This window comes from Leucopleurus acutus (genome assembly GCF_964270905.1).
Source record: "Leucopleurus acutus genome assembly, chromosome: X".
NCBI lineage: Eukaryota > Metazoa > Chordata > Mammalia > Artiodactyla > Delphinidae > Leucopleurus > Leucopleurus acutus.
Window position 1 is genome coordinate 48488803 of NC_139148.1, and position 13844 is coordinate 48502646.

The following is a 13844-nucleotide window of genomic DNA, read 5'->3' on the forward strand; positions in this document are numbered from 1 at the left end:
TCACTTTCATAAAACAAGCAGATCACTGTGGAAAACAGTGGGTAACAAAATAAACTTCGAACATGACAAAGGTAGTATAATCTTATGAAATTTCTATGGTCATGGTCCCTGAAGCATCGTTTGTGAGGTTCTACATATATGAGATGTTGACCTGCTGTGGATAGGGCTCAGTCCTCCTCGCTCTCGCCTCCTTTATTTCCTCCTCCAGTACTCCCTTCCTTAGAAGAAGGACCAAAAAGTCCAGCTTCTAGACCTTTTCTGGGTTTTTTTGGCAGTGCCACTCGGCATGTGGGATCTTAGTTCCCCAACCAGGGATTGAACCCCGTGGCCCCACCACCACCACCGCCCTGCAATGGAAGCACGGAGGCTTAACCACTAGACTGCCAGGAAAGTCCAAGAAAGTCCAGCTTCTAGACACAAAGGCTTGAAAAGCCAATTCAAGCAGAATAATGGTTATTATCTTAAGTAGGTAACTTGCATTTCTGAAGCTCTCCTGCCTGTGTGATTCACAGCTCAGTGGCCCAGGACATACCCTAACCCCGTTTGGGTATTTCCTGACCAATTATCTCACAGTTTCTGAGCAGCTGTCTAGTCTCAGACACTTAGAATAGCAACTCCAACTCTAGAGAAAAGCAAAAGGTTTATAAAGCCCTTTAAAAAAATCCCTGAACTTTCTTTAACTGTTCTGTAAGCCCTAATTTCCTTCTGTTTTACATTTTGTCTGGCAAAATATTAAAGTAAACATTTTTTTTTAAAAAAGAGAAGCTTATACACCTTCCTGATAGCTTTCCCTTTACTCATTTTTTACCAACATTTAAAGTGTTATCCTGGGTTATCTAATGGCTATTCCATTTGGCTGTTCTATGGAGAGTACGTTAACCAGAAATGGCTGAGACATTCCTGATTGTCAGCTATCCTCCTTGTGCAATTTGACTAAAATATTTGTGATATGGGTGGGACAAAAAGTATTTTTCAGACTCCTTGATTATTGCTATTAAATAATATTATTTTATATTATAATATTTTGCCATTAAATAACCACTCTTATTCCCATGATCATTCATTCACTGGACATTAGCACATTGTATAGAGGAAGTACTCTGCTAAAAGAAAGGGATACAGAGAAGAACAAGACGAGGTAACTATTGTGGGGCTCACCTTATGGTAAGGGAAACAGACAATGCCTGTGTGCCAGGTACTGTTTTAAACATTTGAACACATATTAAATTGATAAATCCTATGAGCTGGTACTATTATTATTCCCATTTTACAGTTAAGGGAACAAAGGAAAACTTGCCCAAAGTCTTATTGTTAAGAAGTTGCAGAACCAGGATATGACCCTAGGCAATGTGATATATGGACTAGAAGGGGAAGTGGCTGCAAGTTGAAGGTCTAGGTTTAAGAGATATTTCTGAAGTAGAATTTATGCTGCTGATAACCAATTGGCTGGAGATGGAGAGAGAAGGGTCAAAGGTGACTGACCCTCAGTCACTGAGACTGAGAATGTGTTGATAGTGGTGCTAAACAATTTAGATTGTAAATATAGGAGGTGGAGAAGGTTTGTAAGCACGTTGAGTATAAACAGCCTGTCTGATTCCTAGGAGCTATTCTTCTGGGCCAGAGAGAAAGAGAGATTCTGGCCATCAACAATAATAATTGTGGTGATGATAACAATAGCTAATTATATTGAAAACTTTTTATATGCCAAGAACTATTTTAAGTGAGTTTACATGTACTAATCCATAGAATCCTCACATTTACCCTATGAAATCAATGTCATTTCCCCTACCTCTACGCAGGTAGAGAAACTGAGGTTCACAGGGGCTAAACATCTTGTCAAAGTCACTCTGCTTCCTCAACCCTGTTGTTTCATAATCCATAGGAATTGAGGAAGACCAGATAGAAGAGGGCTCTTTTTTTTTTAACATCTTTATTGGGGTATAATTGCTTTACAATGGTGTGTTAGTTTCTGCTTTATAACAAAGTGAATCAGTCATACATAAACATATGTTCCCATAGAAGAGGGCTCTTGTAAGTGAGGGCTCTTGTAAGTTGTCCTGGCTAGAAATAACAAGGCTTAGTTGAACCCACGTCCCCTGCATTGGAACCACCAAGTTAACCAAGTTAACCACTGAACCACCACCAGGGAAGTCCCCTCCCCTCCTTCTTAAAATCAGAAAAGGCTGCCCTCTCTGGCATCTCATACTTCACAGTTAATTACACTTCAAACATCTCTCATACATAACCTCTCTAATTTTCTTTTATTCTTTCCCACTCTTGTCCAACTCCTGTACTTGAGAAAACACACTTCATTTTCCTTTTCTGTCATTCATCAAAAACTTTCAGAAATGTATTGAACACCTACCATGTGCCAGACACTATTCTAAGCCCTTGAAATACATCACTGAAAAAACAATCAAAGATGAAAATCTCTGACTTCAAAGAGCTTACAGTCTAATGGAAATTAGAGTTTTCTGCATCTGACTTCTAGTGTGCTTATGCCTTACTATGCTTCTTCCTTCATTAACCCCAACGCCTACCCCTAAAAAGGCTTCATAGAAGGCTTAGGACTCTGCAGAGAACAATTTTAAATCTTTTAATTTTAAGTTGAGGCTTAGAAAAAAAATGCCTTGACAAAGATTATAAGATATAATTCCTGGGCATCTAACTCCCGGGTCAGTGCTCTCTGCTATACTTGCTGACTCTCCATGTCTGATTGACCCAGATCTAAAACTGATAACAATGTGCCTAGTATAAACTCTGACACATAGTAATATGCATAAATATTTAGTGAATGATGAATGTATGTGTGAGCAGTTCTACTCATATACTTAGATCGAAGAAAAGAAATTGTGTTTTGAGATAAAATTGGAGATATTTTAGAGTGTCAGAATTCTCCAAATTCTTTGATTGTGGCTCAGAAATTTTCCTCATAATTTCAATAGCAGATTCATTGTGTGTTATTGCCTATCTCATTAGAACTGGTTTCCTCAATTCCTGACAGTTAATAAATAAAGGAGTTATTTATAAGTTTATCTTTTACTTTTTTGTGTGACTGTATTATAATTTGTATCCTTGCAGGTTGTTCATTTGCTGTATTTTAACTGCATTAGGTCTTAAAAAGGATATTGTGAAGTGACCTGTAAAATGAACATTTCTATGGGTAAATGTAGTTGACATCCAAAACAATTAACTGATTTATGGACTGTCTTTTGAAATGCAACCAAGTCATAAATGAGGAAACTAATTGTAATTGACTTGGAGACAGTGTAATCTGAAATCTGACCAATTAAGTCAAAAGCAAGCTATGAATTCATCTTTCTTACCCAATGTTTTCGTCTCTGATGAATGTAGATAAATCAAAGGAAATCTGGTTGAAGAGGTGCTGGTAGGTACTAATGATGGAAATGATTGTGATGGTGTAGGGCAGCTGAATGAAGCCACCAAGTGTTTACTTTCATAAGAGGAAAAAGTAAACACTTGGTGGCTTCATTCAACTGCTCTATGCCATCACAATCATTTCCTTAACTTGGGATTTCTGGTTTTCTTTAATTAACAGTAATCTTTTGATGTTCCAACTACCTGCCCTTTGTTGCAAAGCTCCTATATATCCTAGCTCCTCCCTCACCTCCTCAGAGCAGTTCCCTCAGGGTTACTTGAGATGCTGCCTCCTGGGCTTGAAGTCCTAAAATTTCCTGCCAAATAAAGCGTAACTCTCAACTTTTAGGTTGTGAGTATTGTTTTAGTTGACTATATATATATATATATATATATATATATATATGGATAGAGAGAGAGAACTGAATCACTATGCTGTACACCTGAAACTAACATGACATTGTAAATGAACTATACTTCAATTAAAAAAACACTAAAAAACAGAAAATAAAAACAAAATAAAAAAGAGGAAAAAGTATCTAAAAAGGAAATTAAAAATTGCTTATATTAACCCCACTTGGTTTGTATGTTTAAGAGAAGTAGGAAGATAAAATGCTTCTTTAGAGAGATTCGGCGCTGATGTGTAAGCAAGTTCATTAGGGTAAATATCCACACAGGAGCATGGAACTCTTTAGAATGAGAACTAGGCCAGGAAGGGGAGGATTCTGGAAACTATGTAGCTATGATGATATTCCTGTGAAGGTAGTACTAGTTGGACAGGTTGGAAGAAACAGATTCACGTGCATACAGGACGTGAGGGGAGTAGGCAGCTAGTATTGCTGGGGACCAGTCAGAGCTATCTTGGTGAGTAGAATATGTAAATTAGAGTGTTGTCCAAATACTGACTTCTCAGTATCTAGTAAGTCCTGAAAAATAATGTTCATAGAATAGAAACAGGAGTAACCAGGCGTAAATGGCATACTGTATGCGTATAGTGGGTTAGATTTTATTTTTAAATTATCTTTCCCTTGATTCTTTTCCAGATATGGATCAACTCATAAACAACTTGGAGGTCCAACTTAATTCAGAAGGTGGCTCAAAGCATATATTCAAACAGGTCAGTTATCAAGAAAATGAGATACTAATATTGAGCCATAATAGTGTTGAGTATCTGGTAATTGTCATAGAGCTGAAGCTCATTTTTCTTTCTAACAACATGTTGGGAGCTGAGAAGGGGTGAATGAAGGGAGGTTTCCAGGAGGTACCTGGATGCCTGGGTTTCTGGTTCAAATAGGGAGTAAATCTGGCGTAAAAGAAGCATAGCCTTTGGGATCAAGGCTATAGGGACAAGATTAGACACTTCATAGACAACAGCAGTCATTTATCTAGCACTAGTTCATATTTGGGGCACGCTGAAGACTAAATGTAATGTCTTATTTAATCCTCACAATAACTGTTGGGTAGTGTGTTAGGGATCTCCAGATAAACAGAACCACCAGAATGTGTATTTCTCAATTTCTCTCTATCTATAGATATACATAAAATATGTATTTATCTATATCTATCTACTGTATCTATATCTATCTGTCTATATATATAATTAATATATATATTATATAAATATATATCTTTACATATAAAATAAAAATATATCTATATCTATAGATCTATCCAAATATATCTATCTACCTATCTATAAAGAATGTTTAAATATTTATTTTATTGAAGTATAGTTGATTTACAATGCTGTATTAATTTCTACTGTACAGCGAAGTGATTCAGTTATACATACATACATATATATATATATATATATATATATATATATATATATATACACATTCTTTTTCATATTCTTTTCCATTATGGTTTATCACAGGATACTGAATATAGTTCCCTGTGCTATACAGTCTTTGTTGTTTATTCCTTCTATATATAAAGTTTCCATCTGCTAATCCCAAACTCCCAATCCATCCCTCCCCCACCCTCTCCCCCTTAGCAACCACAAGTCTGTTCTCTATGTCCCAGATATATGCCCAGGAGTGGGATTGCAGGATCATATGGCAACTCTATTTTTAGTTTTTTTGAGGAACCTCCATACTGTTTTCCATAGTGACTGCATCAGTTTACACTCCCACCAACAATGTAGGAGGGTTCCCTTTTCTCCACACCCCAGAGAGAGAAAGATTTTAAGAAATTGGGCTCACATGATTATGGAATCCTAGTGTATCCAAAATCTGATGGGGTAGGCTGCCGAGCTGGAGAGCCATAGAAGTTTTACAGTTCTAGTCCAAAGGCAGACTGTTGGAAGAATTTGTTCTTCCTTGGAGATCAGTCTTTGTTTATTGAAGCCTTCAAGTGATTGGATGAGGCCAACCCACATTATGGAGGGTAATCTGCTTTATTCAAAATTCAATGATTTAAACGTTAATCTCACCCAAAAAAACTTCTTCACAGAAACATTCAGAATAATGTTTGACCAAATATCTGGGCACCTGGCCCAGCCAAGTTGACACATAAAATTAACCATCACAGATATGTATTCTTAATGTTCCCATTTTACAGATAAGAAAGTTGTGACCTTGGGCATTCCCGAACAAGGATTCAAAACAGATTACCTGGTTTTTACAGCTAAGCACTCTGTGTTAGATGTTGAAGTCCCATCTTGCTCAGGGTTGAGTTCTAATGTTATTGCATAAGTGAAAACCAAACAGTCAAAATTATCCTTGAAAATCCCTTAAATTGCCTGTAAAATTGAGCATACAGTTTTGTGTATCCAGTACTGATCTGTTTCTTTACTTAAGTCACCAGATAAAGTATCTGGCTGACATTTAGGGGTCATATTTTAGAAAAAAATGTTTTTAATCATTAAATGCTTTGCCTTTGGTGTACAATTGAATTTGTTTGTTACATGTGCATATGGATGAGATGCCCTTATACTGTTTTAATGACATTAAATCCAATGCAATGTCTTATTTACCTTACTTGTAGCTGTTGCCATTTAGGAACTATTAGCACGTCAAAAGTTGCTAATTATTGCAAAACTTCTGCTGGTTGCTGGTGCTTTGTTGTAGTAAATACTAAGAGGAAGCTGAGTATAAGTGTTAGATAAAAATGGATTAAACTTGTAATAAAAAAATTCAGTGAAATGTTGTCAAGCATGCATAGCTATCTCATTTTGAAATCTCAGTACACCTAAATACAATTCAAAAAATGTTTTTCCATGTGTTAAGTAGAGTAAGGTTCCAAAATTTGAGGTCACTTTGAAATTAGTGCAATGTATAGAAAATTCTGGATAGTAGATAATCTAAGCATTTTTTGTTTTGTTTGTTTCTTGCCATTTCCAAGATATCTTGTTTTTAGTAAAGCTAGGGTACTTGTGGTACATGACCAGAAAACACTAACCATGTCCCAGGCCCAGAGCTTGTGTTCTATAACAGTACAATGCTGACAACATCTTAGTGGGCAGAAGCCTCCTAGTTTGGTTCATTACATGATTTGTTTATGTCATGAGGTAGGATTGGTGGATGGATGTCTAGCTCAGTACACACATCCTGCTCTCACTTCTTTGAATTCCTACATCACCATACCATATAATGAATGAGTACTTGCTTGTCACCTGCCCTTTGTTTATGGTTTCTGATTATTTCCCAGAAGTAGGATTTCTTGGAAAAAATGTATGAGCATATTTAAGGTTCATATTGTATCATACATATCTTCCCCCCTCCAACTTAATATTGTTAACATTTTGGCACATATTTTCACATAGTTGAATATATTCTCTCTCTTTCTCTGCCTCTCTCTCTGTGATTCTCTCCCTCTCTCTCTCTCTTTCTCACTTATTACCTTTGAAAGTAACTTGCATCAAGAAACTTCAAGCCTAAATAATTCATCATGCATCACTTACAAATAATGACATTCTCCTACATAATTACATCAATACTAATATACCCAGGAAAATTAACAATGTTTCTATAATATTACATAAATGGGTCATTCATTTCTCAATGGTTCTCAGTGACACATTTTCCCATACCATTCTTTCTTTCTGGAATGTGTTTCATTCAGCCTGTTTAATTTACCAAATCCCACACTTTCTGTAGGACCCAAATTCTAATTTCATCTCTTCCATAAAAAACTTTCATTGATAACCCCAACTCTCACTAATCTCTAGTGCCCTGAACTCCTGGAATGCTAAATTATCTGTATCAGGCACTCATGTGGCTCTGCTTATTACTTGTTTTCTAATTGTCAAGAGCTTCATGTAAATATCTCATCTACACAGTGATATTCTTTGTCTCCCAAACTTCAGTTACTTGTGTACTACTTTCACAATTTCTGCCATATCCTTATCATCAATATTATTTACTTACTTAAAAAATTAGATCAGTAAAAATAAATACATACCTATATTAGTTTTGTCCTAAGCAGTCTGGAGAATTTTGGGTTCGATGTGGGGTATTAGTTTCCTAGGGCTGCCACAACAAATTACTGCAAATTGGGTGGCTAAAAACAACAGAAATTTACAGTTCTAGAGGCCAGAGGTTCAAAATTAAGGTGTTTTGAGTGCCTCAAACCATCCCAAGGCTCTAGGGAAGAATCCGTTCCTTGCCTTTTACACCTTCTGGTGGATGCAGATGTTCTTTGACTTGTGGCCTCAGCACTCCAATGTCTGCATGCTTCTTCATATTGATTTCTTATCTGAGTTTCTATGTGTGTCTCCTCTGTGTGTCTTTTTTTTTTTACATCTTTATTGGAGTATAATTGCTTTACAATGGTGTGTTAGTTTCTGCTTTATAACAAAGTGAATCAGTTATACATATACATATGTTCCCATATCTCTTCTCTCTTGCGTCTTGCTCCCTCCCACCCTCCCTATCCCACCCCTCTAGGTGGTCACAAAGCACTGAGCTGATCTCCCTGTGCTATGCGGCTGCTTCCCACTAGCTATCTATTTTACGTTTGGTAGTGTATATATGTCCATGCCACTCTCTCACTTTGTCACAGCTTACCCTTCCCCCTCCCCATATCCTCAAGCCCATTCTCTAGTAGGTCTGTGTCTTTATTCCTATCTTACCCCTAGGTTCTTCATGACAATTTTTTTCCTTAAATTCCACATATATGTTTTAGCATATGGTATTCGTCTTTCACTTTCTGACTTACTTCACTCTGTATGACAGACTCTAGGCCCATCCACCTCATTACAAATAGCTCAATTTCGTTTCTTTTTATGGCTGAGTAATATTCCATTGTATATATGTGCCACATCTTCTTTATCCATTCATCTGATGATGGACACTTAGGTTGTTTCCATCTCCTGGCTATTGTAAATAGAGCTGCAATGAACATTTTGGTACATGACTCTTTTTGAATTACGGTTTTCTCAGGGTATATGCCCAGTAGTGGGATTGCTGGGTCATATGGTAGTTCTATTTGTAGTTGTGTGTCTTTTATAAGGATATTTGTTATTGAATTTAGAGCCTGCCCAAATAATCCAGAAGAATCCCCTAATCTGGGGATTAGGACATGAACATATCTTTTGGGGGAACACCATTCAGCCCACTACAATTTGTTATGTATATACTTTTCTCATATGTAATAAATAAATATATAACTATTTAAATAAAATAATTTATCTATGCACCAACCAAAAACAATCTTAGATGCTCTGAGGAAGAAAAAATGTTTCATCTTATTATCAAATACCTAATACACATATGCATACATGCATACATATGTATATACCTACATATATGCATTTCTGACCTCATTTTGCCTGGATGTAGCTGCTACTATGCTTGATACTTTTTCCCAGTCCCTTAGGATTGCCTACTTCATTAGTTTGTACAAATTGATTAATTCTTTTGTCTTATAGTGCTTCATTTCCTGATGCTATTGTGATGGTGGGAAGTAAAATTTGAATTCCCTCTAGGTTTAGATGAGGTCTAACTTTCTAATAATATCCAACTCCATCCACCTCTCCTTTCTCTAATACCCAAACACATGATGTCCTTATTGGAGAAGGACTGGAGATTCAGAGGGTTAAAGTGACTTTTTATTTAAACAATGAATGTGCACATATATGTGTATATGTGCATACATGTGTACCTGGGCATGAAAATGATTAGTCTAAACCCAGAGCAAAGCTAGAAGAGACCTGTATACAAGAGCAGCTTTCCTCTTTCTGTTTGGGATGAGCCTGAGCTTTATCTTTTTTTTTTTTTTTTTTTTTTTTGGCTGCGTTGAGTCTTCGTTGCTGTGTGCAGGCTTTTCTCGGCGATTGGGGGCTACTCTTCGTTGCGGAGCATGGGCTTTTCATTGCGGTGGCTTCTCTTGTTGTGGAGCATGGGCACTAGGCGCATGGGCTTCAGTAGTTGTGGCACGTGGGCTCAGTAGTTGTGTCTTGCGGGCTCTAGAGCACAAGCTTAGTAGTTGTGGCACACGGGCTTAGTTGCTCCGTGGCATGTGGAATCTTCCTGGACCAGGGCTCAAACCTGTGTCCCCTACCTTGGCAGGCGGATTCTTAACCACTGTGCCACCAGGGAAGCCCTCTGAGCTTTATCTTATTACCATCACAATACTCCTTCCTCTCCTTTCCACCTGCTGTGCTGTCTGGAGTATTTTATTCTTTCATTTTCTTTCTAGCCTTGCCTTCCCACTTTCAAGCTCTAAATCAGAGCTGTTTTAAGCAATGGATTTCCCTGACCCTCCACCTCCCAAGGCCTTTCTACCTATCTTCATCAAATGCTCAAGAGCTTAGGTAATTGTGAAATTAACCACCTTTTCTCTGGGTTTCTTTCTAGAATTGAAGGCAGTAGGTGCCTTTATCCAACCTTTGTGGTGATATATCAATAAATAACTCTTTTTTGTCAACTCAAATTGCCTTAAAGTCTGATTAGAATTCTGGACAATTGAGAGGAAGGACTGTGGAAATTAAAACTTCTCTGCAAATTACCCCCAAGTTTCTGTATTTTTCCCATACCTAAGCTCCTTCATATACTCAGAAATCTTTGAAAGCTGCAGCCTGAAGTTTTAAAATATCTAATGGGTAAAGTATTCTCTTTCTTTGAAGAGGGAGAGAGAGTTCTGTACTGACTGACGACAGAACACTTGAAACCTGAAGTCATCACACAATACTGAAAATTAAAAGAGTTGATTTAAAGAGAAAAATCTGATGACACAGCTTTAGATCAATCCTCAGATGAGCTTTCAAAGCTGTGGTAATTGTATTCAATGAAAAGTGGAATGGGGAGCCATCTTGAGCCATCTTAGTGAGAATTCTTAAAAATCTCTGAAAGTCTAGGGCTGAAAACATACTCACTTCTTATGTTATACCTTTTTCAGAACCTTCAAGTATAGTATGCTATGTAAAAGGAGAAGGTAAATCAGATAGTCTATGTTTTTCTTTAACCGTAAGGATAGCTATATTCAAAATATGAAAGAATTCAGACAGTATATTGAAATTCTTATTAAAATTACTTTAACCGTATTAAAAGAGAAATCTCAGTGCACACAAAAATCATTCACTATAGTAATATAGATATGGAATGCTTATCCTATTATGTTTTCATGTCACAAAGCAAGAAATGGTAAGGTAAACCTTGAGAGCCGCTTTCAAGCACAGTCTGTTCTCTTGAGGGAGCATACATGCAGAATACAGTATTCACAAGCTGGAGAATCCTTGCTACAGGCTGGATTCACTTAGGCATAACAGGTATACTTGAAAGTGATATGGACAGAAGGAAATATGTGATGATATGCTTTGAGGAAGTTACCATTAAAACAATACAACCCAAACAACTGGTTTTCCAACATTTCTTTTAAAGTCATGTGGACCTAGAGTCTGTCATACAGAGTGAAGTAAGTCAGAAAGAGAAAAACAAATACTGTATGCTAACACATATATATGGAATCTAAGAAAAAAAAAAGGTCATGAAGAACCTAGGGGTAAGACAGGAATAAAGACAGACCTACTAGAGAATGGACTTGAGGATATGGGGAGGGGGAAGGGTAAACTGTGACAAAGTGAGAGAGTGGCATGGACGTATATACACTACCAAACGTAAAATAGATAGCTAGTGGGAAGCAGCCGCATAGCACAGGGAGATCAGCTCAGTGCTTTGTGACCACCTAGAAGGGTGGGATAGGGCAGGTGGGAGGGAGCAAGACGCAAGAGGGAAGAGATATGGGAACATATGTATACGAATAACTGATTCACTTTGTTATAAAGCAGAAACTAACACACCATTGTAAAGCAATTGTACTCCAATAAAGATGTTTAAAAAAATATAAAGTCCTGTGATGATGGCAGAAGAAGAGTAATGACTGAAGCCCTATTGTGGACAGGGTTTTTGTTAGACCACAGGGCAGACTTGGTCTACAGAAGGACAACTCATGATGGTTTGCTGAAGCAAGACCCTGCAACATCTTATCTCGTCAAGGCAATAAGAATAGCCTATATGTTCTTCAAGTTCTATACATTCATCAGTCAGTTTCCATTTTGGATTTTCCTGAATAATATGTTTGTCAATATAATGAATAACTGTGGACTGAGTACTAGCTAATCACAAGGCCTTGAACCCATGACATTATTCCGGGCAGCACTCAAGGTCTAGGAGATGGCCTCTATTTAGCAAAAGATAGTGAGGTTGCCAAAGTAATCTCCATTTTATATTTAACATTCAGAACTTCAGCTTCCTTAGGTTTCTGGGACTAAAGCCGAGAGTCCAGAAAGTCCCTGAAAATTTAACTAGATCTTTCCTTAATGTATACTGGCAGACTGTTTATTTCTATATCTGCACCCACAGTCTATATACTTCTAGAAAAACAATATTATACCTAACCTCTTCTTTTGTTTTTGTTTTTTGTTTTGTTTTGTTTTTTTGGCCATGCCCCACTGCTTGCTGGATCTTAGTTCCCTGACCAGGGATTGAAGCCAGGCCACAGCAGTGAAAGCCCCAAATCCTAAACATTGGACCACCAGGGAATTCCCAAACGAACCTCTTCTTATGCTTTCTGTTGTAACTCTATTTCTCAGTGTTATCAGGATAATCTCTGTTATCCCAGATATTCCTGGGAGTCTGCCTCTTTAATCTGGGAAGGGAGCTAGTTAGGTGAAGGGACAAGTAGGAAATATGGGAAAAATAGGAGCTTAAGTTTATATGAGGGATTCAGAGGAGAAGGAATTTTTAAGCTCAGCACAGCCATTCTTGACAACTTCTCCACATCCTCCCCCTCCCCACCAACAGAAGTCTACTGCTCACCTTACCTGGATGGAGTGAATCCACCCATGAAGGATGGATTACATTAGAAGTATGTCAAACAGTGGGACAAATCACAGAAGACATGTCTTAGAGGGGCAGATTGAAGCAATATGTGGACCACAAACAAGGCGTGAGTTGGGATGAGGTCTTGTAAATCGAGAAACCAAAAATATCATAGCATAGCAGAGGGAGAAAGCAGATGGCTGTCTTGCTAAATTCTGTGAGTAAAACGTGAATACTTCTTGGTGCGTTTATTCATGCTCAGCATGCTCTAAGGGTATTTTAAAGAAAGTCAGAACAAGAGAACACTGCCTATTCTTGCCCGTCATCATTCTCTGAGTTTAGGCCCATATTATCTTTCATCTAAAATGTTTAAATCATAACCATAATACCACTCGATAATGATATTGTGGATAATGATATTATGGATTAAGTACTTTAAAAATTACCAATAATTCTTTAATATCATCCAATATGCAGTTAATATTCAAATTTATCCAATTGTCTCATAAATGTCTTACCAAGATTTTTCCTTATGCTTCCATTTTGACCTCTTTAAATCCTGTCTTATTCCTTCTTTAATCTATCCTTCATTAAGGAGCTAGTTAAATATCACAGAAATAGCTCTGCCCATGTCACTCCCCTCCTCAAAACAATTATCTTTTATCTCACCCAGCCTTTCCTTGAAATTCACTTTCCCTCATATTCCAAAAATAAAGCATAGTCATATTTTGTGTAAGGGCTGCATTCCTGAAAATCTCTCATAATTCAGAACTCCTACAGCTCAGTATGATCCTGATAGAGAATGGAGTCTTGCTTGTTTACTGGCTAAGTAGCACTACTATCTCCAAAGACATCTTCAAGGTCCAGATATTGCTTGGCAAGGGCAGTAAACAGTCTACAATATCCTTGACCTTTTTTTTATTAATTGAAGTATAGTTGACTTACAATATTATATTAGTTTCAGGTGTACAGCATAGTGATTCAGCATTTTTACATATTATACTCCATTAGAAGTTATTACAAAATAATAGCTATAATTCCCTGTGCTATACAATATATCCTTGTTGCTTATCTATTTTATACATAGTAGTTTTTATCTCTTAATCCCCTACCCCTAATTTGTCTACTCCCCTTTGGTAGTCACTAGTTTTTTTTCTATATCTGTAAATCTGTTTCTGTTTTGCATATACATTTGATAGT

At 37.1% G+C, this 13844-nt stretch overlaps 1 protein-coding gene and 1 long non-coding RNA gene across 4 annotated transcripts in view; both read left to right on the forward strand.

The window, feature by feature from the left end:
• The window catches only part of LOC309977759, a 984496-nt gene that overhangs the window by 47697 nt on the left and 922955 nt on the right, over positions 1-13844 (forward strand). The window lies entirely within an intron of this gene.
• The window catches only part of KLF8 (KLF transcription factor 8), a gene marked incomplete at both ends in the record, with an annotated part of 70648 nt that overhangs the window by 19576 nt on the left and 37228 nt on the right, over positions 1-13844 (forward strand). For 2 of the 3 annotated variants that reach the window (XM_082864066.1, XM_082864068.1), the window contains one exon: positions 4424-4495. The exons of the other annotated variant lie outside the window; for it this stretch is intronic. In XM_082864066.1, the coding sequence (XP_082720192.1) occupies positions 4424-4495 (72 nt within the window). Of the gene's footprint in view, positions 1-4423; positions 4496-13844 lie in introns of those variants that run through there. 3 annotated transcript variants of the gene reach the window in all.